This window comes from Eulemur rufifrons, chromosome 8 (genome assembly GCF_041146395.1).
Source record: "Eulemur rufifrons isolate Redbay chromosome 8, OSU_ERuf_1, whole genome shotgun sequence".
NCBI lineage: Eukaryota > Metazoa > Chordata > Mammalia > Primates > Lemuridae > Eulemur > Eulemur rufifrons.
The window spans coordinates 57,476,109-57,499,866 of record NC_090990.1 but is presented as its reverse complement, the minus strand read 5'-3'; the positions used below and the strand labels follow the sequence as shown (position 1 = coordinate 57,499,866).

Below are 23,758 nucleotides of genomic sequence, written 5' to 3'. Positions count from 1 at the left end.
CATCATTAATTGCACTTACTAAGGAAACAGAACTCTTGAAAAGGCCTAGAGGCCAGACGAAATTCAAAATGGTACGAGTAAGATCAGAGGTATAGGATCAGGTAGAGTCTTGTAGGATATAACAAAAATTTTGAAAATTAATCCCAAGAATATCGGAAGCCATAAGATAACTTTAAGCAATGGTGACATAATCAGGTTTATTTTTTAAAGATACCATTTCAGCAGATGTGTAGAGATTGGAGAGGGAGGGGGAATAAGACTAAACAAAGGGAAAATAGCCAAAGGCAGTTTCAGAAATTTAAGTGGTAAAACCGAGAGTTTGAACCAGGGTAGTGATGGGTGAAACTGAGAAATACCTATGAGGTATATACTTTATTACTTCTATTCAACCTGGGAGTCCTTGCCTGTGCAAGAAGGCAAGAAAAAGATATAAAGACATAGAGATTGGGAAGAAAGAAATAAAAGTTTCTTTATTCACAAGATCACATAAGCATCTAGGTATTAGAAATCCCAAAGAATATACAAAAAAGGAACTAGAAAGGATAAGTGGATTTAGCAAGTTTGTAGGGTACCATGTTGTTATAAAAAATTAATTATAGGCCGGGCGCAGTGGCTCACGCCTAGCACTCTGGGAGGCCGAGGCGGAAGGATCGCTCGAGGTCAGGAGTTCGAGACCAGCCTGAGCAAGAGCAAGACCATGTCTCTACTAAAAATAGAAAGAAATTAGCTGGAAAACTAAAAATATATACAGAAAAAATTAGCCAGGCATGGTGGTGCATGCCTGTAGTCCCTGCTACTTGGGAGGCTGAGGCAGGGGGATCGCTTAAGCCCAGGAGTTTGAGGTTGCTGTGAGCTAGGCTGATGCTATGGCATTCTAGCCCGGGCAACAGAGCGAGACTCTGTCTCCCCCCCAAAAAATTAATTATGTTTCTATATACTAAAAAAGAAACATTGGACATTGACTTTTTTAAAAATAACATTTCCAATAGTATCAAAACCCACAAAATATATAGAGAGAACTCTAAAAATATGTGCAAAGTTTGATGGTAAAAGGTACAAAATACATTGATGACAGAAATTAAAGAGGACCTAAATGAAGAGAGAGATATACTATGTTTATTGAGCAGAAGACTTTACATCTTATGATGTCTATTTTTCTCAGACTGATCTACAGATTCAATGCAATCCAGTCAAAATTTCAAGTTTTTTTTTTTTTTGGTAGAAATAGACAATCTGATTCTAAAATTTATGTAGAAAAGCAAAAATACCTAAATAGACAAAGCAATTGACTGATTACCTGATTTAAATACTTACTATAAGATATCAAGGTAGTGTATTATTGATGTAAGGGTAGACATATAATCAATAGAATATAATAGAGTCAAAAATAAATACACACATATATGGTTATCTGATTTTTAACAAAGGTACCAAGTGATTTAATGAAGAAAGGACAGTTTTTTCAACAAATCATGCTGAAACAATTGGACATCCATATTAAAAAAAAGATAAATAAATATAAATAAAAGAATGACAAATTCAACCTATACTATTAAAAAAGAACTCAAAATGAATCTTATAAATATAAAACCTAAACCTATAAGACTTCTATAAGAAAGCACAGGTGGAATTTTTTGTGGTCTTGGGTGAGGCAAAAATATTTTAGATAGGACACAGAAAAATTAATTTAAAATTTTAGAAGATGGACTGCATTGAAATTAAAAACTTGTGCTCTTTGAAAGACAATGATAAGAATATGAAAAAACAAGTTACAGATTATAGGAAATTCCTTGTAAAACACATAATAGGTGAAGGACTTCTACCTAGAATCTAAGAACTTTTACAACTACATTATAAGACAATTTTGAACAACTATTTCACAAAAGATATATGGATAGCAAATAAGCACTTGAAAATATTATCAATATTGTTAGTCATTAAAGAAATGTAAAATAATAGCATAATGATATACCACATGCTCCCCACTAAAATGGCTAAGTACATATATTTTCAAAAAGACATGGCCGGGCACGGTGGCTCACGCCTGTAATCCTAGCACTCTGGGAGGCCGAGGCAGGTGGATTGTTTGAGCTCAGGAGTTCGAGACCAGCCTGAGCAAGAGCGAGACCCCATCTCTACTAAAAATAGAAAGAAATTATCTGGCCAACTAAAATATACATATAGAAAAAATTAGCCAGGCATGGTGGCGCATGCCTGTAGTCCCAGCTACTCGGGAGGCTGAGGCAGTAGGATCGTTTAAGCCCAGGAGTTTGAGGTTGCTGTGAGCTAGGCTGATGCCATGGCACTCACTCTAGCCCGGGCAACAAAACGAGACTCTATCTCAAAAAAAAAAAAAAGACAATGCAAATGCTGGCAAGGATATGAAACAACTGAAATTCTCATAGACTACTGCTGGAAATCCATAATGGTATAGGCACCTTGGGAAAGCTCATCATAAGGTGTAGTAATCCATCTGTTATGCATTTATCCAAAAGAAATAAAAACAACCACACAAAGACCTAAGTTATTTTAGTAAGTTTATTCATAACAGCCTAAAAGTGAGATTAACTCGAATGATCATAAACTTGTGTATGCATAAACAAATTGAGTCACAGCTACAATATGGACTACTACACAGCAGTGAAAAAGAATAAATTACTGATGGCTGGGTGTGGTGGCTCACGCCTGTAATCCTAGCACTCTGGGAGGCTGAGGCAGGAGGATTGCTTGAGTTCAGGAGTTTGAGACCAGCCTAAGCAAGAGCAAGACCCTGCCTCTACTAAAAATGGAAAAATTAGCTAGGTGTTATGGCATGCACCTGTAGTACCAGCTACTCAGGAAGCTAAGGCAAGAGGATCATTTGAGCCCAGTACTTCGAGGTTGCAGCGAGATATGTACGATGATGCCACTGCACTCCACTAGGGCGGACAGAGTGAGACTCTGTCTCAAAAAAAAAAAAAAAAGAATGAATTACCAATAAATGCAGCATATTGTTACTGTGTTTGCTTTGGGGGTCTTAGTGATAAATTCTTTGCCAAGGGCAATGTCCAGAAGAGTTTTTCCCATGTTTCTGCTAGAATTTTTATAGTTTCAGGTCTTACATTTAAGTCTTTAATCCATCTTCAGTTAATTTTTTTATATATGGTGAAAGACAGGAATTCAGTTTCATTCTTCTGCATGAGACTATCCAATTTTCTCAGCACCATTTATTGGATAGGGTGTCCTTTCCCCAGTGTATGTTTTTGTCTTCTTTGTAAAAAATCAGTTGGTTGTAGCTATATGGTTTTATTTCTGGGATTCTCTATTCTGTTCCATTGACCTTCGTCTCTACCCTTATACCAGCACCATGCTCTTTTGGTTACTACAGCCTTGTAGTATAATTTGAAATCTGGTAACGTGATGCCTCTTAATTTGTTATTTTTACTTAGGATTATTTTGGATATTTGTGCTCTTTTTGGATTCCATGTGAAATTTAGGATTGTTTTTTCTAGTTTCGTGAAAAATGATATTGGTATTTTGATGGGAATTGCATTGAATCTGTAAATCACTTTGGGCAGTACGGACATTTTAACAATATTGATTCTTCCAATCCATGTGCATGCATGCTTTTCCATTTTTGTGTGTCCTCTATGATTTCTTTCATCAATGTTTTGCATTTCTCCTTGTAGAGATCTTTCACCTCTTTGGTTAATATATTACTATATATTTTATTTTCTTTGAAGCAATTGTAAATGGCATTGAGTTCTTGATTTGACTCTCTGCTTGACTGCTATTAGTGTACAGAAATGCTACTGACTTGTGTATATTAATTTTGTAACCTGAGACTTTACTGAAATTTTTTATTAATTGTAGGAGTCTTTTGGAGGAATCTTTGGGGTTTTCTAGATATCAGATCATATCCTCAGCAAATAGGGATAGTTTGACTTCCTGTTTTCCAATTTATTTCTTTCTCTTGCCTGATTGCTCTCGCTAGGATTTCCAGTACTGTGTTGGTCTGTACATGAGTACCAATACATATTGTGATGCTGGTTAAGACTTCTAACTTGTTAAAAAGGATGTTTAACTAACATCCTTTTTGACTTTATCCTTTTGAGATATTGGTACAGGTGATCATTGGGAGCTAAATTAAATAAATTATATTTACTATAATTTAGTTATATTAAATGAATATAATTAATTTAAAATTTATTTGTGATTTCACTTGACAACTACTTTTCAAGCATACTAAGTTCTAGGTATGCAAAGTCCTTACAGAGATTCTTGTCTACTGTGGCAAGATATGAGAGCAATCCAAATAAAATGGAAACATATGCAGATACAGTTTACTTTAAACCAAAAATATGTGTACATATTGCCCGTGATTACATTGCTCACCTTTACTTTCTGCATGTAAGCAGAGTATAATGTATATCATCAATGGAAATTAGACTTACTCACCATGCTCCAGTTTTGGAATAAATCCCTTATATAAATACAAAATTATTAAGAAAATCAATTTTCTTTTGAATAATGTGATAAGCAGAGAACAGCACTAATAGGTTATTTTGTGTTGCTACTTTCCTATTCCTATTTACATATTAAAAGCACAATTCTAAAATCTAATCTCAATAAATATTTCATTGTCCACTTTATTTGGCCCCACATATCATGTAGCCATAGTCATTGGCTTGTTTTATTAACAACAAATAAATCAAAGCCCTAAGCTTTAACAAGATATACCTACACTTCTGTGTGCCTGTGTCTGAAATCATAGCATTAAGTCATTAAGTTTTCTGGATTGTGCACACACCTTACAACAATTTTAGATTGTTTACTTAACGCCTCCCTTGTCATCCCACTGAGAATGATCATTTTGGGAAAAAAATATTTCTTGAGGTTGTTAAAATGCAATGAACTTTAGGAAACAGGAAAACTTTGATTTAATTGCAGCATGTCTTACCGGGCTTGAGATGAGCGAATGGAATTTCGCCGGTGAGAAGTTCCCACAAACACAGAGCGTAGCTGAAGACGTCAGCTTTGATGGTGTACCGAGTGCACTGCGTGAACACCTCAGGAGCCATCCAGCGGAGGTTCTGTGCATCAGTAAACATTCACAAGCCATTTACCAAATGCTTAGCTCTTCTTCGGCAGAGTAGTATTTTCTTAGTGAGGATTTGTTAAGTGTTCTCTCAATGTTCTCAAAACAGAAATGTAAAATAACATTGGTATTGCCCTCCATGTCTGCAATAAATTTCTTTATATACATACTTAGTTTGTTTACTGTGGTTTTTCAGTTTCTCAAAGGACATCTTTTTTAATCATTGGAAGGTCATAAAATTCATAATTCTTCCCCCAAAAATTACACAAATATCAATCATCAAGTAGCTCTGCCTCTTATAAAATGATTGTCACAACAGCAGCGTTTTTTGTTTGTGAGCGTCTTTCTCCTTAGAAGCCTTACATGCTTCAGAATAGCCAACCATAGATTTATCCAGGGACCCTAGGCCTCCCTGGGAGTGAATCACACACCGTGGGAGGCACCTCCTTTAAGTCTTCAGGTTATAATTTAGGAAGTTACTAAATTAGGCCCATAAATAGTGCTCTCACGGCTAAGGAGAGAAAGGGCTATAGAGGAGTGCCCAGAATATCTCTATGAAGTAGATTTATCACCATCAGGCTCAGGTCTGTCTTATTTTCTTTGTTTGCCCAGATGTGCTATTTCTGAATGCTGTTTGTGCAATATTCCAGGAAAAAAAAAAAAAACCCTGTCAAATATTACAAGTTTCTCTGTACAAAGTTCTACCCTCTGTTTGAATGGCATTATTTACATTCTTTTCATTTGCAATTACATATTCTTCAGTTTAAAAAATTAGTTTCCATTCTGGGATGCAAATGCATAAAATTCATTTGTTTGTAGTTTAGGGTACAGAATATTAGTCTTTGAGTTAGGAGATGAAAATTCTAGTTCTGGCTCCACCACTGACTGAGCAGCTCTGGGCAATTCTCTTATGCTCCCTGGACCTAATGTTTTTACTTAAACATTAATGCATCAAGAGCAAAAGAGAGGAGTAAGCCCCTTTCACCTCTAAAATCCCATGGCTCCCTATCTTATCAATGAACTTTGCTAAACACCTTTGTATGTATACTGAACAAAACCATTATTCTTTTATTACTTTTACTGAAATCTCATGTGTAGTGCTGGCTGCTGATAATTCTTTTGAAATGTCTACCTTATTTTGAAATCATGCAAAATTTCAGCTTTTCAAGAATATCTGTATTCTGATTATGGTAATCTTATGTAATTCTTCAATCACTGAATTTACACACTGCTTTAAATCTATCTGCTTACTACTGTGTTTTCTCCACTTAGAAAATGAACTTCTTGAGGTTAAGGACTAGGTTTTTATTCATGTTTTGCATTCCTGTCCTTTTGCATAATGCCCAAACCTCAATATATGTTTAGTAAATGAATAAATATGTGTGCAAACTAATAGTGCAAAGTCATACAAAAGCACAGAGAGAAAAGAGTGTGTGTGGGGGTGTGGGGCAGGTTATAGATGGGAACCTGTTTAAAATGGCTAAAATTTGCCTGAGCCTTGTGAAATGAGTAGATTTCATCCAGGTGGGGTGCAGCAGAGGGCTTTCCAGGCTGAGGATACCACGCTGGCAAAATCATGGAGTGGAAAAGTAAATAGCATGTTTGGGGATAGCCAGGTGGTTTTTGTGCTGGGGCACAGGGGACTTGAGGAAATTTATGGTTAAAGATGGTGAAAGAGCAGGTCACAGAGGGGGCCTGGGGCCAGACTGGGGAGGGCAGGAGGCTGCCAGGCAAAGGAATTTGGACTTTTGCCTGTAGATAGTGGGGCACGGTAGATGGTTTATAAGAGGAAGGGAATTGTCTGAATAGCACTATTTAGCTGATTTACAAAGAATGTACTGGAAGGAGGACTGAAATTAGAAACCTAGTGCAGTAGTCTAGCAAAGAGGTGATGAGGGTTTCCACTGAGGCAGTGGTAAATGTGAGGTTTAAAAGGTTTGGAGGAGCTTAAAAAAAAAGAGAGAAAAAGTGATTGAGTAATATGTAAGCAGAAGCAGGAAAGGGAAGGAATGAAAAATTACTCCAAGCTTGGGTAATTAGTTATCACAGGTAGTCCAGAAGGAGAAGTGTACTTTTTGGGGGGTGTGTGGGGAGGGGAGAAGGGTTGAGGAAGTGAAGGAGAGGGCAGGTAATGAATTTAATTGCAGGCGTTTTGAGTACAACTATCCTTGCTTCAGATGTTCTAATTTACATTTTACTTAAACATTCATACTTGGCTATACTACCTATTGCCTTATAATGTTAAAGTGGAGAACTATGAATAGTTAATAGATGCTGATGAGCATCTATTTTATATTATACATAATTATGTAATTATAATATATATACTATAGTTAGTTACCTATTAAATGTTACTATAAGTAGTAAGATGATCTAAATATGAAGTGATCCATGCCCACCATGTAGTTTTCAGTTCTATTTGAAACGTACTCTGTATTATTTTGTCTGTAACACTTTCCAAATATATATCTTATCTATTTCTCTTTCTTGCAGAGCCTTGAAATAGTTATTTTGGGAGCTTACTAAAGATAAAAACATAAGACATTATCCTGCCACTGAGACAATGACATTTCTTCCAGTTAAAGCTGCTCTCATCTTTCTTCCTCTCATGCTGAGTTTACACATTTTAATTGGTTTATAATTATAGGAAACACAAGCAGCAGCAAACCCCAGGTTGTTTTGTCATGTTGTCTTCATCCAGAGACTGTAGAAATCTTGATTCTGAAGGAAAGAGAAAACAAATTCATATCAAAGGAAATATCTCAAAACTAAGGTCAAAGAACACAGCTAAAATTTTGAAACCTCAAGAAACCTCTGTCTTATTCAAATTCTCACTTCCTTTCTCTTGGCTGGGGATATCAAAGAAGAAAAAAAATAGGTATAAATGATAGACTTTCAAAATTTAGGGTCATTAAAATCTGAATGGCTTAAAGGCATATAGCTGTCAGCGTAAAATCCATTTTCAGATTCTTCGTACAATAATCAGGCACCAACTAAGAATGAAGAAAGAAATAGATGTCACTTGGAGTGTTACTCATGGAAATCTCACCTCCAAAATCTGCCACCACAGCGTGCCCATCCTCATAAAGAAGAATATTGTGACTGTAAAACAAAAGTAGACTTTGAGTAAGCTTTACTATTTCCTAATCCAATTGGCTCTTCCAGGAAGAGGACAAGAGGCATCATTTATTTACCCCAAAGATTAAATGGGCTCCAAAAAGCTAACTCCAATTTTCCTCATTTTGTTAATTCAAATGAGATATTTATAAAATATGATCATGTTCTAACATTGAAAGTATAAAGAATTCCTACTTTAGAGAAACCCTCTAAACTTGTTAAAAAGACCTATTAGCTGAAGATCAGTTTTTTAGATCCTGGGGCTCATGTGCTAACAACTGTGGTTACAGGAAAAGAGTAAAAGGCATCATGAGCCTCTTAGAGTCAGAGCAGGAGAACCGGCTTGCTGGAACCCTAGGCACAGGGAGACTTCAAGGCAAGGCCTAAAATGAAGACAGCAAAAAGACTCTTTATAGAAAATGCCTTGGACAATACAGTCTAGCTACAATCTCAGACAAAGGCGTGTTTTAAGGTCTGCAGAATGAAGTCAGCTAAACCACTTTTTAAGGTTTTGAGGAATAAAGTATAAAGGTCACCAAAGTTTCCTTTCCAATCCAGAATTCCAGCTAGATTAAGAAGAGTGTCAGAGGAAGTCTTCAATGTTCTCACCACAAAATAAAGTTAGCTATGTGAGGTGAATGGATATGTTAATTAACCTGAATATGGTAATCATCTCAAAATGTGTGTGTGTGTGTGTATATATATATATATATACATATATATATCTCAAATCACTTTTTATACCATAGATACATATTATTTTTATTTGTCGGTTATACCGGAGGGAGGGAAGTATTTTTTTAAAGAAGTAAATCAAAGTTGGCATAGTCCAAAGAGAGGTCATTCCTCCCACAAATTAGTGAATTGAGTTGTGGACTGTTTTACAGACAAGCACACGATGATCCAAAATTGTCTTTGAATGCTTCTTGTTGAATGCCGTTCTTGCCCATTTCACATTTGGCTTGCAGATGACTCATTTCAACATTAGGAGAATCCCACTGGATTTCTTTTAACGCATATAGGCTATACTACATTTATTCTGTAAAAAATTATACAATGTTCTTCTAACTGTAATTATTTTGCTTTATGATTGAGTAAGAAAAATACTATTATTACTTAGTCCTGAGTAAGTCCAGTGTGATATTGAATCATTTATATAATTGCCTTCTGGCATTTATGTGGCCTTTATAAGAAAGTTACTTTTGAATTTATATTGTAATTGTTAATGATTTTATCTTTGGAGTACAGACTTAATCTTTTCAATTATGGAAAATCTAAAATGTGTTAAAGTCACTTTTCTTGGAGTAGCCCCGTGTAGAAGTATTTGAGGACATCATAATAGGAATCTCCAAGATGTTGTCTTTAACCACAAATTACTAATTGATACATGTGATGAGAATGAGATTGTTAAGTCAGAGAACTCTACAGCATCAGGAGTGCTCTGGAAGTTCAAACGCAACAAGAAAAGTGTATCTAAATGCTGTACCACTAGATTCCTTACAGGATTTGGAAGAGTTTCATTACCACAATCCCTTGTCCTATAAGGGGATAATTAGTGTTACATTTCACATATATCCTTGAAACACATACTGAACATAGATTTACCAATCATATTAAAATTATATATAGCATTTTTTTGTTAATTTCATTATTTTATTGTTGACTTCAATTAGTTATCTAGAACAGTGGTCATGAAAACTTTTTAGCAGCATGACCTTACTATATAAAACAAATTTGCAAGTAGATCTGCTCTAGTTAAATGTAGGAAAAGGCTCACAGGACCTCTGCTTAAAAGTCCTCTTTTCTAGGCCGGGGGTGGTGGCTCACACCTGTAATCCTAGCACTCTGGGAGGCCGAGGTGGGAGGATTGCTTGAGTTCAGGAGTTCGAGACCAGCCCGAGCAAGAGCGAGACCCCATCTCTACTATAAATAGAAAGAAATTAGCCAAACAACTAAAAATAGAAAGAATTAGCTGGGCATGGTGGCGAGCCTCCCAGGTAGGGAGGCTGAGGCAGAAGAATAGTTTGAGCCCAGGGGTTTGAGGTTGCTGTGAGCTAGGCTGACGCCACGGCACTCTAACCCAGGCAAGAGAGTGAGACTTTGTCTCAAAAAAAAAAAAAAAAAAAAAGAAAAAAAAAGTCCTCTTTTCTAATATAGCAGCTCTATTAGAGGCAATGGCTTGAAACCATGGATCTAGAGAAGCCTTAAATAAGTTATACTTCTAGGGCATAGTTTATTTATTAATCTGTTTGTTTAAACTTCTTCCAAAGTAAATAACACATGTTACTAAGAATGACTATACCAGCTAGGTGGGGCATTTAGCAAAAATTTACTCTTCTATGAAAGAAATTTAAGTAAATGTGGTCACTCGGCCAGTTGGCACACGATGGCACTAGAGGCAGGCTCAGGGTGCAGGTATTGTGTCTTGTTCATTGATGTACCTCTAGAATTTTTAGCACACTGTTTATCACACAGGAGTATTCAATAAACACTTGTTGAACAAATAAATAAGTGAAACGAAACTGAACATAGATCCTACTATTTCAGGTAACAATCAGGGCTTGGAAGGGTAAAGACCGTATTATTTAATCAGAAAGTACTTACTGAACACCATTCATCAATCTATAAATAAGTATTTAAAATTCAGAGAACACTAAATTGGAAAAGGCATTAGAGGTAACCTAGTTTAACCCCCTTAGTTGCTATAGAAGTCCAAAGCTCAGAGAATTTAAGTGTATCACCTGAGGCTATACAGGTAGTGGCAGTATAGATCTAGAATTCAGTTCCTCCAAGTTACCATCTCAGGGGTTAGAATAGTGCCTGACAAATAGTAGGCAATCCATTTATATATATTTTATGAATCATCCTTCGGTCGTGCCTATGTACTTTTCCCCACAGCATGATATTTACTTTCTCACATTGTCACAGCACTCTGGGAGATGCAAAGTAATACAAGTGATGGCTTCCATCTTCAAGGAACTTATGATACGCTGGTGAAAACTAAGATGAATGTTTTAAAAGAAAATAGTGTAAGTTAAGAAAAGAATTAGCTTTGAAGTGGGCTTTGAAGGACCGTCAATTAGTAAGAGTATAAATATGTGCTGAGACTGTCATGTGCAGGAAGTTTTCTATCTACTGGGATACAGCAGTGAACGTGACAGGCAGAGACTGCACTTACACTGCAATGCAGAAGAGATGAGGCAGGAAGAGACAAAAGAGGGGGAAATTCCAAGTTGAAGGAAGATCTTGGCAAAGGGCAAGAATTGGGGATGTGCATAGTATGTAATAGGAATGATGATAAAAATGTTCTTACTAAATTGTAGGGTACATGCTGAAGAATACTGAGGGAATATTTGGGTGGAAGTGGTGGTGTATTTCTAGGGAATTTGAAAGCCACAGAGCAAGTCTGGACTTGATGCAGGAGTTAACAAGGAGCTAGTACAGGATACTATGCTCTCTGAAAGCAGAGAGAGTATTAAAGAATAACCTTAGGCTCTAGTTACCAAATGACTAAAGTAGGAAGGTATAGTAGAAAACAGGAAACAGATAGAGTGAATCCATCAAAACATCTGAGAGAAATACCTAGATCTGGAGACAGTTTAGAAACAGAGGATACAACACAACAAAACGAGCATAACCTTCAAAATTCTAGTTTGACCTTTTAACTAAAAAGCATTAATACATACAATGAGAAAGAGCCATTTTACCAGAAAGCCTGGGGATGTTTATGAAAAGGATAGTGGCTGACATGGGAGGATATGGAACCTGACTAAAGTCAAAGTTATGCTTGGCAAGATTAGACTCACAAGATAAATAACTATAACATTTATCATATTGAAATTACATTCAAAGTAAACTCCTGTATTTAACAAACAATAGCAAATCAAACAAAACAAAGGATGTAGCAGCCATTTAGGAACGCAGGGCAATGTGAGTTAGCAGCAGGATGCTATGAAAATGGCATTGCAGAATGGGAGCACCTTAGGAAGGTCTAGAACAAAATGGAATTTCCTATTTGCTTCAAGATAGTCTTTTGGATTTGTCTACGCCTTCTCCAACTACTCAGTAACAACGAGAACTACATTTTAGACCTACCTCTAAGATCCTTTCATTCGTTTTGTTCAGTAAGCCATGCTTTCTATATTGAATGAAATAAATGGAGGGGGCGAGTAGGGGTGAGGCTGCCAGAATCTGTGCTGACCCGGGGCAGCACCAGGGCCTGGGTGGGTGCTATGTTCAGAGTCAGAGTCTCTGGAGCCAGAGAGGTCATCAGTGTCTAGGGAAGGGATATCTAGGGAAGGAGAAGAGCTCGGAGCTGAAGCCAGCTAGGACAACAGAAGTGGGACAATTAGTATTAGTGATGAGTTGAAGAGTTTATTACTGTAAAATGTCATGAGCTACAAATTCCAGAAGAGTGAAAATTGTGGGAATGAGGGAGCAGTAATGGAGAGGGTGGCAGTATAGAGAGAAGGGAGTAAATACTTAGCAAGGGCCTCCTGTAGGCAGACACTGGTGTTTTCCACATTTTTCCATTACTCATGGAGTCACTATGTGGTCTGTGTTAGCATACCTATTTTACAGATGGATAATTGAGGCTCAGATTGCTAGTATCACAGTTGGTAAGAGGTACAGCCAGCAGTCAGTATCCAAAGTCTGCCCTTTTTAGGAGAAGGTGATTCCCAAATCAACCAGAGGAGGAGTCAGGGCTGCTATAATTAGACGTCTGGACAGAAATTCTGTTTAGGTGAAGAAAGGCCTACAAGCTATTGCCCCAAATACCTGTTTTCAATGTATGAGTGTAAAGTAATGAGACAGAAATCAACAAGCTGAATGGAAATAAATTTAATACATCTTTGTGCCACCAAGATACAGCAGGCAAAGACTAACATTCCTCCCTTCAAGAGACTTCATGATATGACATAGGCTCTTTAAGGGATATGTAGGTGAATGAAGCACAGTTCCTGTGAACAGGGAACTTGCAATCGGACCTGGGACGTGCCAGGCACACAAAGAGGGTCAGTGTCAGTGAGACTATCATCAGAAGAGAGAAATAGAAAAGCAATGGGAATTCTGAAACTTCTTTTCCCTCAAAAGACCACCCGTGAGGTTTATTTCTACCTGTTTGCTTTTCTGTAAAATCTGCAGGGAGAGAGAGGCAGTCTTCTGTTATATATGACACTGCAGAACACCTTCATGCACGTAGTAACATTTGGTGGAAACAGCTCTGTGAATCAGACCCTTCTGATTTGAATTTGACAGAACAGCAAACCTGTCAGTAATTAGTTGACCTAACACCTCAGTCCCAGCAAGCCCTACCATTTGGGGACAAGGAATTGAGGAGAAGTAAGGGACAGAGAGGAAAAGAGATAAAATACACTGAACAGAAGGAGGAAATGGTGAACATACTGTAATACACAAGCACGTACACATAAGCACACACACATACGCACACACACTTGCATCCTAAACCCTCCAGAAACATCTTTAAGGGTGAAGTGTCACTGAGGAATGCTCTTTAGATAGCAGTGAGTTTAGCAAAGACCATTCAAGGAACTTAAGCTGATAAAGGCCAACAAGTCCTTTCTTCTTAGAGTGATTTTTGGCATTCTGGATTTAACATTTTTATTTCATCTAAATGAGTGTAATTTCAATAGTCTATGCTGTTTGCTAACTTGTAATGTTGTTGTGTCAAGTGAGGCTTAAGCTCAGAAGCAAGTTGCTTAGTTGATGAGCATGCCCAGTCAACCCTGTGGTGTCAGCAGCTCAAGGACTTTATTGCTGCTGCCTTTGGTCGTCCATCCTGCTTTAAAGGAGGAATGACATGCTAGAATGGTGTTTACCAATGCGGGGGTTTGAAGGAATCCTCACATTTCACTGTAACTTATCTCTTCTCATCTCTTGTCCCCTATTCTTCTTGAATCCTTTCTCCCAGACGGTAGGACTTGGGCTGAAGTGCTAACTCAACCAATTACTGACCCCATTTCCTCTCTCTGCTGGGAAGGCTAAGTTCTGTGCTAGAAACTGCAGGGCATGCCTTCAGAGAGCCTGCAGTCTGACTGGGAATGCAAGGTGATCTAAAAGGAAGAAAGATCATCATACATAATCTAGAATTTAAAGTGGTTTTCACCTTTGGAGACCTACAACAGAATACAGCGAATGTAAAAATTTGTTATGAAGAAGACCATTAGCCAGGTAGAAGAAATGGTCTTAAGAAATAGTAAGGGACAGGAAGTAGTATGGAGGACAAGGACCTATAGTCAGAAGACAATGCTCAATACCTAGTTACTGGTCTTGTAATTTTCTACAAATTATAAACTTTAACTTTCTGGGACTCCTTTTCTCATCTTCAAAAATTGTGAGAGGAATGAAAGAAATTAAAAGAGATAATATATGAAATTTTGCAAATTCTGAATTCCCAACTAGGTATTCACTATTATTAATACACATAACACCTAGCTTACAGAATGTTTGTACAACTTAAACGCAAATGCACTTTGCCAACTATAAACTCATACGCATTAGGTATTAAGTGATGAATCTTGAAAGCAAAGTGACTTCCTGACTCAAAACCAACAATAAAAACTGAATTCAACATGGAATATTTCAACTTACCCCTAGAGAGTCTCTTCTCCTTCCACTCCCATTGTCTAATTCTACAAAACTATTGCTGCTTTGAATGACTGCATTTCACCTAAAAGAATCTTTTTCCCCAACTGCTTTGATACCACAGTATTTGGACTTGGCTCTAGCTTTGTCTTTTACCACGAAGCAAATGATTTGAGTCCATTGTTTATGTAACAGAAGTGAGTATTTATCTCTTTGAAGTGTCTGTCCCTCACAGATTACTTCACAATAATGTTCTTTTAACCTTAACAATGCATGCACTTAGTGGAATACGAAATATAACTGAGGGCAAGATTCACTTCTTCCAAATAAGCGATGCGAACAGAATCCATGCTCTGACCTTCAGTTCCTTCTTCCTTAGTAACACGGTTCACTTTCAGAAAAGAATAAGCTGTTTGCAATGTGGTGTGTGTATATGTCTGTGTGTGTGAGTGTGTCTGTGTGCTTAAATCTTTTAAATGTTTCCTACAGCTTTCTTTCCACCAAAAGTGAATGGAACTTAAATTCTGCTGGTTCCTTACTACAAAAGAAAATTTCCCCCAATCTCAGAACTAAATTAATTTAATGAAGTCATTATGTAAGGATCATGAGTCTTTTCATTTTAATTGCCTGTATTGAAAATTTACCTAAAGTGCTCAAATGATTCATAATCAGTTGGTTATGCACTGTAGTCCAATACTAATTGTCACTATCAATCAGACCGGCCTGATTATTAGACCATTTTCCAATTCTGATTTTCTTCCAGAGCTGTATTAAAGTTCATAGTGGCCTTAGAAAGATCAAGGTGACTTGCTATTCTCACTCTGCTACTATTAGGAGTTTTTTTTTTTTTTTTTTTTTTTTAGACAGAGTCTCACTCTGTTGCCTGGGCTAGAGTGAGTGCCGTGGCGTCAGTCTAGCTCACAGCAACCTCAAACTCCTGGGCTTAAGCGATCCTACTGCCTCAGCCTCCCGAGTAGCTGGGACTACAGGCATGCGCCACCATGCCCGGCTAATTTTTTGTATGTATATATTTTAGTTGTCCATATAATGTCTTTCTATTTTTAGTAGAGACGGGGTCTCACTCTTGCTCAGGCTGGTCTCAAACTCCTGACCTTGAGCGATCCACCCGCCTCGGCCTCCCAGAGTGCTAGGATTACAGGCGTGAGCCACCGCGCCCGGCCAGGAGTTTTAAGTTACTTAAAAATGCATAAATATTAATTCATTTTTTTCTGAATTACAGAGCCATGTAATTGCCTGTGTCAGTTGCTACTAACAAACACTAGTGTAAGGGCACCATGGCCAACCTCTCAGTGTCCTTATTTGAACAGATGATAGCCCCAGAAGTCTAAACCTAATAACGCAACTGCAATGCTTCCCGGACTTCCTATAAGCCACTGTTTTCTGATGTATCCCTGAAGGTGATTAACTCACATGATTAAAGACACATGGCTATCGGCACGCCTGGAAGCATTCCAAGGGTTAAATCAGTGGAAGCAATTAGGCTTCATTTCCAATCTCATCACACTGTGAAAGTCATTAGTTTACAAACACATCTGCCTGACAAGCAATCATTCAGACCTGATGCTGAGGAGTCCTGGAGCTGCTGATCTGCCGGCTGCCACAGTTTGCCCCTGGAGCTACCTGATGACTCAGGACTGTCTTCCTGCTACAGACCTCTCTCTGGGGAGTCCCACCTGGGTGACCTTCAGAATAGGCAACTACATTTTTCTCTTTTCTTAAACCTCCCTTGAAAACTCCTCCTGAAACTTTGCTGCTGCCAAACTCAATGGTATCCCTCAGTATAGGACCCCCATACTCTGAACTGCTTCCAACTCATTTCAAGGTGTTGACCAGATCTTTGAAGTGCATCGCAATTCACATCTACTTCTATGGGGCTTTGTACTCTTTCTTAAGAGATACTTCCGAGTCATCTAGATCAGTTTCTTGTAGTCACAGAAACGGTTTCATATGCTCCCTGTTTTGGTCTCTGTGTATTTGATTTTTTCGATCTATCTGTTCCTTACATAATCAGGTAACAACCACTGATCAAAAAGTCACTATCTTTATGAGGGGTAACTGCTGGAGGTCCTGGGTTTGAGCCCCAGGATAGCAAAGACAGTACATTTGGACTCAGGAATCTTATCTATTTATTCATATATGTTGTGCGGTAACTGGACCCTCAGGAACTACTTGAGGCTCCCCAACAACTTGGGTTGCAGATAGAAATTTGGTAACAATTGTATATTAACATCAGAAATCACATGCTTTATTTCCTAGCCCAATAAAACCTCTCCCTGCATTCTTAACACATCCTTGCACCATGGGCTCAACTTAAACTACTCCAGGACTCCTACCACGTCCAGAGGTTGTTTTGTTGTTGTTGTTGTTGTTCTTCTTCTTCTGTAAGATAAGTGAAGCCTCTGGAAGTCTGTTGTTTTAGATTTTATTTCATCAGGGCATCCCCTCTTTGCCAAAGGCCAGAGAACCCTAAGCCTAGCTTTCCCTACTAATCCCTTTGAAGGTAGTTCTTCAATAAAAATAAGAATTGTAATTTTATTTTTTCCTGATGTGGAAAGCAACTCTAGTGTGGCTTCATACAGATTGCCTTGAGATACCTCATATCTGCCCTTGGTTTTTTGGAAGAGGCATGCAGGGGAAAAGACACGGTGACAGTCTGAGAGCTCCCAAACTCATCCAGGAATAGCAATATACTGATCTTAAACATAATCTAGGTAAGCAAGAAGGAATTTACCAAAGCTCCATATCATGAACTTCTAAACACTGAAAGCCTAATTTCAGTGAACTCTTGGAAACCATGGAAACAGAAAGCTTCAATGAATGCAAAGGATTGCAGAGCCTTGATTTTTCCTAAAACAAACTTCAGTCTGTCAGTAGAAGTATATTTGAAGGCTTACCTCTAAAGCTACTGGATTTGTCCCATTGCCAGTGGGATTGAAGAGGTGGATTATGAGATTTGTATTGCGGTTAAACCCATTTATTGAGGGCAATCTGAAAAAACTCATACTCTTCACTTACTATTTGCTCAGCACCATGAAATACAAGTGGAAGGGTGATAATGACTAAATAAATCTAACCCCCCACACATGCTATTGATTGTCAGGTTTCTATGAGTAAGTGCCCTAGAATCAACAAGCAAGTATAATTCCCATTTCTATGTATGGTTACAGCTATTTCTTATTCATCTTGACATAGTATAATCTTATGAGGCATCTTAGATATGCAAACTACAAAAGCAAATAGTTTTGAATGCTGAAGTGACAATCAAAATATTAGGTTGGTGCAAAAGTAATTTCAGTTTCAGACCGTGAATTTTAAATCATTACAATGAGGCTCAAACATATCTTTATTAATCAAAATAGGAACCATGACAATCAACACATTGTTGTCAATGAGAAATATCCCTGTAGGGGAAAAATCCGTGCTTTGGGATTCCACAAACTCTTGGAAAACATTTTCTGCATCCTGCTGGTTGTGGAAGCTTTTTCCCTGCAAAAAGTTGTCGAGATGCTTGAAGAAGTGGTGGTCGGCTGGCAAGAGGTCAGGTGAATATGGCGGGTGAAGCAAAATTTCATAGCTCAATTTGTTCAACTTTTGAAGACATTCAGTGGGGCATTGTCGTGGAGAAGAATTGGGCCCTTTCTATTGACCAATGACAGCTGCAGGTGTTGCAGTTGTCGGTGCAACTCACCAATTTGCTGAGCATACTTCTCAGATGTAATGGTTTTTCTGGGATTCAGAAAGCTGTAGTGGATGAGACCAGCAGCAGACCACCAGACAGTGACCATGACCTTTTTTTGGTGCAAGTTTGGCTTTGGGGAGTGCTTTGGCGCTTCTTCTCGGCCCAACCACTGAGCTGGTTGTCACTGGTTGTCATATGAAATCCACTTTTCGTCATACATCACAATCCAATCGATAAATGGTTCGTTGTTGTTCCATTGTTGTTGTATACAAGAAGAGAAGACCACACTTCAAAATGATGGGTTTTGTTTCTGTTTTTTAATTTTTGGTCAGGTCATGAAGCATCCACTTATTGAGCTTTTTCACCTTTCCAATTTCCGTCAAATTCCAAACAACCATAGAATGGTCAGCGTTGAGTTCTTTGGCAATTTCTCATGTAGTTGTAAGAGGATCCTCTTAGATGATTGCTCTCAGTTGTTCATTGTCAACTTTCGATGGCCGGGCCACTGTGCTCCTCAAGGCTCTCGTCTCCTTAGCAAAACTTCTTGAACCACTACTGCACTGTACGTCAGTTAGCAGTTCCTGGGCCAAATGCGCTGTTGATGTGAGTTGTCTCTGCTGTTTTACAACCCAGTTTGAACTCAAATAAGAAAATTGCTCGACTTTGCTTTTTGTCTAATATCATTTCCATAGTCTAAAGTAAATATAAAATAAACAGCAAGTAGTAAGTCACTAGCAAAAAAAATCATAAAGTGAGAAATGTGCATTAAAATGATGTATAACATATCCACATTTATTTAAAAATATATTCCAATAGCAAAAGGCAAATTTCAACAATGCTGAAACTGCAATTACTTTTGCACCACCCTAATAATATCACAGGAGATAACAGCTATGTATTCATTATATGATTTGTTTTATTTTCAATTAAATTAAATTATTGGAAAATACCAAATTGGCAATATTTCTTCATAGGGTCCAACATTTTTTCTAATGCATTAGTACCATAGATAAGCAGAGGTTTTTGACTTTAGGTTATTGGTTATTAAACTTAGATTTGGGGGTCACAAGTGAACAGTGTTGGAGAATTTTTTCCCACAAAGCACATAGTCAAAACTTTAAAGAATTAAGAAAATGGCAGAAGTTATGTGGCATTAAAATATGAATAAGTAATAATTAGCTAGTTTGATTATTAAATAAAGCTACCGAACCAAAATAATCAAAACAGTTTCCAGCTTTTGCTCTTTTACTATCACCTAAAACCACTTCTTAGTCACTTTTCTGAATATTCGGTTTTGAAAATACTAAAACCTATAAGGTCCCTATGCAATCCCTACTCCGTGTGTAAGCCCTGAAATGCACTGGGTATTTACATGTGACTAGAGAACACAAGTCTTCCAAAACCAAGGACAGGCAGGAAAATAATATGAAAGTCTATGTAGCCAAAATGTGAGGGACTTAGACAAAAAGGAGATATACTGAGCAATATTTTAGAGTTGAAAGGGATATGGAAGGTAATTAAATGATCTTTTATTCTATTATAGAAAGGAAGAATTTGAAGAACTTGTTTTTTTTCCAAAGCCGCCTAATGAATCATTTGACTAATAATTGTTCTTTTTCCTACATCACTTACATCCTTTTCCCTGAACTCTGAGGATCTAAGCATGTCTTCAACCCATGTTAAGTGTGACGCTACAGGGGTGGGGTTAAAAAAAAAAAAGCGTGGAGCTACAGATGCTAAAGGCACGAACTACAGGGTATCTGCTTGCATCAAAAAGTGTCAGAGAACTCTTGTCATCCACCTTTAAGAAACCAGATCCAAGACTAACTCTTTGGCAACATGCCCAGGGACCTTCTGAGCACCTATTTAAACACCTCAGACATTAAAGGTCTGCTAATATTCTCTATTTCTTTATGTTAAAATTAAATCCTAGACACTAATGTGGAAGTGGGAAGAAAAGAAACACGGCCAGAAAGAGGAGAGAATAAGAAATGTACGAAAGACAAAAGAGAGAAGAAAAGTCTTGTGAGTTCAGCACCTCAGACACAACGGACATTAAAAAGACCCTGAAGTAGGTGTACATGAGTCAAGCAGAGGAGGGCTGAGCTTAAAAATAACAACTGAGAGGAAGGAGACCTGAGCTTTACCAACAAATAAGGTTTTCTGTATTAAGTAGAGAAGCCTCAGACTTGGGCAACTCCAAGAGAGCAGGTGGGGCGGCCCTATTGCCAACAAGCAGAGGCTTTGCTTCTGCAGAGCTTTACCTCTAAGGAGCCTCTCCTAGCTAGGAACCACAAGTGAGTGTTTAAAAATGTATGACTTCAGGGGAATTTGTTTGCAGCTCTTTGCGAAGCAAGGATTTGTAGGGAACTCAGAAAAGGAAACCACTCTTACCTACTGGACTAATCTGAAGCTACGGCTTTTCCTATGTGTGGCATCTTCATCTCCCCTTAGGGAATACAGGGAGACTAAATGCTTGTGTCTCTGCAAAAGGGCAGGTTAAAAATGTACTTAATCCCACATGCCTTCCATCAGGGACGTTTTGAAAATTCTAAAGAAATGAACAAATCTATTTTTTTTTTTTAAACCCACTGAACCATTCAGCATCTCCAGTTGCGGAGAAGAGGAGCTGTTTATTTTTTTCACTAGTCTATCCCTGTGAGCCAGAAGTATTAGTCACAGGAATGTAAGTTATCAGCCATGACGGTTTAGGGCTATTTTAGCTCTAACCCTTTGTCAATGCTGTGTGACTGTCCCCAGAATACCCCCTGGCTACTTCTTGCTTCTGTCCTTCCCTTTATTCATGTTGTCTCCTCCAAGTTTGAATTCACTTCCAACTTTTCCTCTAATATATAACCCCATTTTTCAAGCCCCCGCTCAGTGATTTCTTCTCAACCTGGCTTTCACAGCATTTGTTACCAATACGATTATAATCTCCAAAGATGCACGAATCATAAGCCAGGCAAATTGCTGGCGACCAATAAACTCTTATTGAATTAAAATTTCTCCTGACTGGAGGAAATTCTTCCTTACTGGAGGAGTAAAGGGTAAGAAAGAATGGGGATGATGGGAGAATGTTATGGGCTGGTTATATTCAGCAGCAACTTTTCTTAAACTCCATAGAACTGAAGTCTGTAATTACTCAGACCAAATTGTTGTTTCATGTTTTCTATAAAGATCCTAATTTGTGACTCAAAGGAAACTCTCTGAGACTTAAAACCTTAATTTTCCCTTTTTAGTCTTACTCCAGGCAAATTCTTATCTGTAATTTTCTATATATTCAATATTTACCCAACAAATATTTAAGTAATATTTATTTGGCTTCTACTACATTGCTGGATATTGTGCAGGATATAGCTTTCCAATAAACTCACCTTTCCAGTAAAAATAAGGAAATGAGCTGAACAGGCACTCAGCACTCTACCCCTCCGTCTGATCGATGACTGCCATGCATGAGCCCTGCCCCCACCTGCAGCTCTGTTCACACCATCTACTCCTTCCCCTTCCTGACCAACTAATTCCTAGCTCTGCTTTAATAACAATCTTAAGTCTTCCCTACTTTTTGAACTGTTACCCAAATATTCTAGCCTCTAAGGGCTCCGAGACTGAGTGCCTATGTAACACTATTTTCAGTTCCATACATTTGGTACTTAGTGTATGTTCTCTTTTCTTATAAGTTTTTTTCCATACATATCTCCTACTTTCCCAGTAGACTAAAATCATTCTTAAGCCACTTTTTATTCATTACCCTTATGACTTGGCAAATTATAGCATCTCAAGAAACACTGTGGTGGTGAATAACCAAAACAGTTACTGATATCTCACGTTGCTTCTTTTCAAAGTAGCCTTCTGAACAGCATTCTATTTATCTCTTCTTTACAGCCAATAATCTTAAAGGGTTTCTGCTTCTACTTCTTTACCAACTATCCCTTCTTTAGTCCCCTAATCCACTACAGTCTCACTTTTCCCCTACCACTCCAATAAACTTTCCAATGTGAAATACTGTGTTGCTAAATCCAATGAATTCTTTTAGTCTTTTGTACCATGTAATACTTTTTAAAAAAAAATTGTTTATTTTTAATTTGATCCCTTCTTCTTTTTGACCAAAGTTTGTTTCTCTTCTCTTAGTGCAGAACATCACCATGAATCAAGTTACCCAAATAAAAATGAGGGGATCATCCTTGATTCCTCCCTTTTCTTCACCTCTCTCATAAAAATGACACCTTGTGCTACTATTCTGTTTCCTAATATGTTCTAATCTGTCCATTATGATTTTTAGGCATTACTCAGTTCAATAGTGTGTACTTACCCCTGCTTGACAAGTCAATAATCTAATAATTTGTCTACTAGTATCTCATTTGTAGAAAAGAACTAACTATAGGAGATCTCCTTTCAATGGTAGGCATGGTGTTACATATTATATACATTATATGTAATGTTACATTATATAATAATAAGGAGAAGTAACATTCACATATCACTATGTGCCAGGCATAGTCCTAAGCAATATGTTAACCAATTCCATTGTCACACAACCCAATGAGGTAGGTATACTTATTCTACCATCTTTAGCATGAAGAAATTAAATCACAGAAAGGTTAAGTAACTTCCTTAAGGTAACAAAGCCAGATATTTTGAATTCCTCATCTCATTTAGTCTCCACAGTAGGCTTATATGGTAGGATTAATATACTACCATTTCAGTTGAGGAATTGAAGCTGAGAAGCTTAACGTAATTTTCCTAAGGCCACACATTTGATAAAAGTGTCAGAATTATGATTAGAATCCACATTTAGTTGGTTTCCAAATTCATTTACTTTCCTACACATATGCTTTGACAGGGTCACACAGAATGGTTTAAGTAAAGTTAAATTAGAAAGTATGGCCTAGATTTCTAATCTGTTGAATTAATTTGGGAACATCTGTTTTGAATATTGTTTTTAGTGGAAGCAAAGAGGATGTATGTTAGAATACTGAAGTCTATAAGTTAAAGAGAGTAAGTGCAACAAAAGACATAACAATGATGATGAAGGAGAAAAGGCTGGCCCAAATGAAGGGGAGAGCTGAGGTACGTGCATATGGGAGGGGCGGAGAGTGGAGGCAGGGGAGGTGGTGGCAGAGGGGACCTGTGGGATCTGAAGGAGGAGCTAAGCTGAAGCACGAAAGGAGGAATTGCCTTGATAGTGTTTAGAAAATCTAATGAGAATGTGTTAATAGAAAATGTGATGTGTGACTAAATAGTTCAACCACATGCATATT

The 23,758-nt window shown here is 37.7% G+C and overlaps 1 protein-coding gene across 1 annotated transcript in view; it reads right to left on the bottom strand.

Moving 5' to 3' along the window:
• Positions 1-23,758, bottom strand: part of TNNI3K (TNNI3 interacting kinase) — a 284,808-nt gene that overhangs the window by 86,918 nt on the left and 174,132 nt on the right. Inside the window, exons 18-20 of the mRNA XM_069478078.1 lie at positions 8,127-8,179; positions 7,746-7,798; positions 4,940-5,072 (exon numbers count right to left, since the gene is read on the bottom strand). Coding sequence (XP_069334179.1) covers positions 4,940-5,072; positions 7,746-7,798; positions 8,127-8,179 — 239 coding nt within the window. The remainder of the gene's footprint in view (positions 1-4,939; positions 5,073-7,745; positions 7,799-8,126; positions 8,180-23,758) is intronic.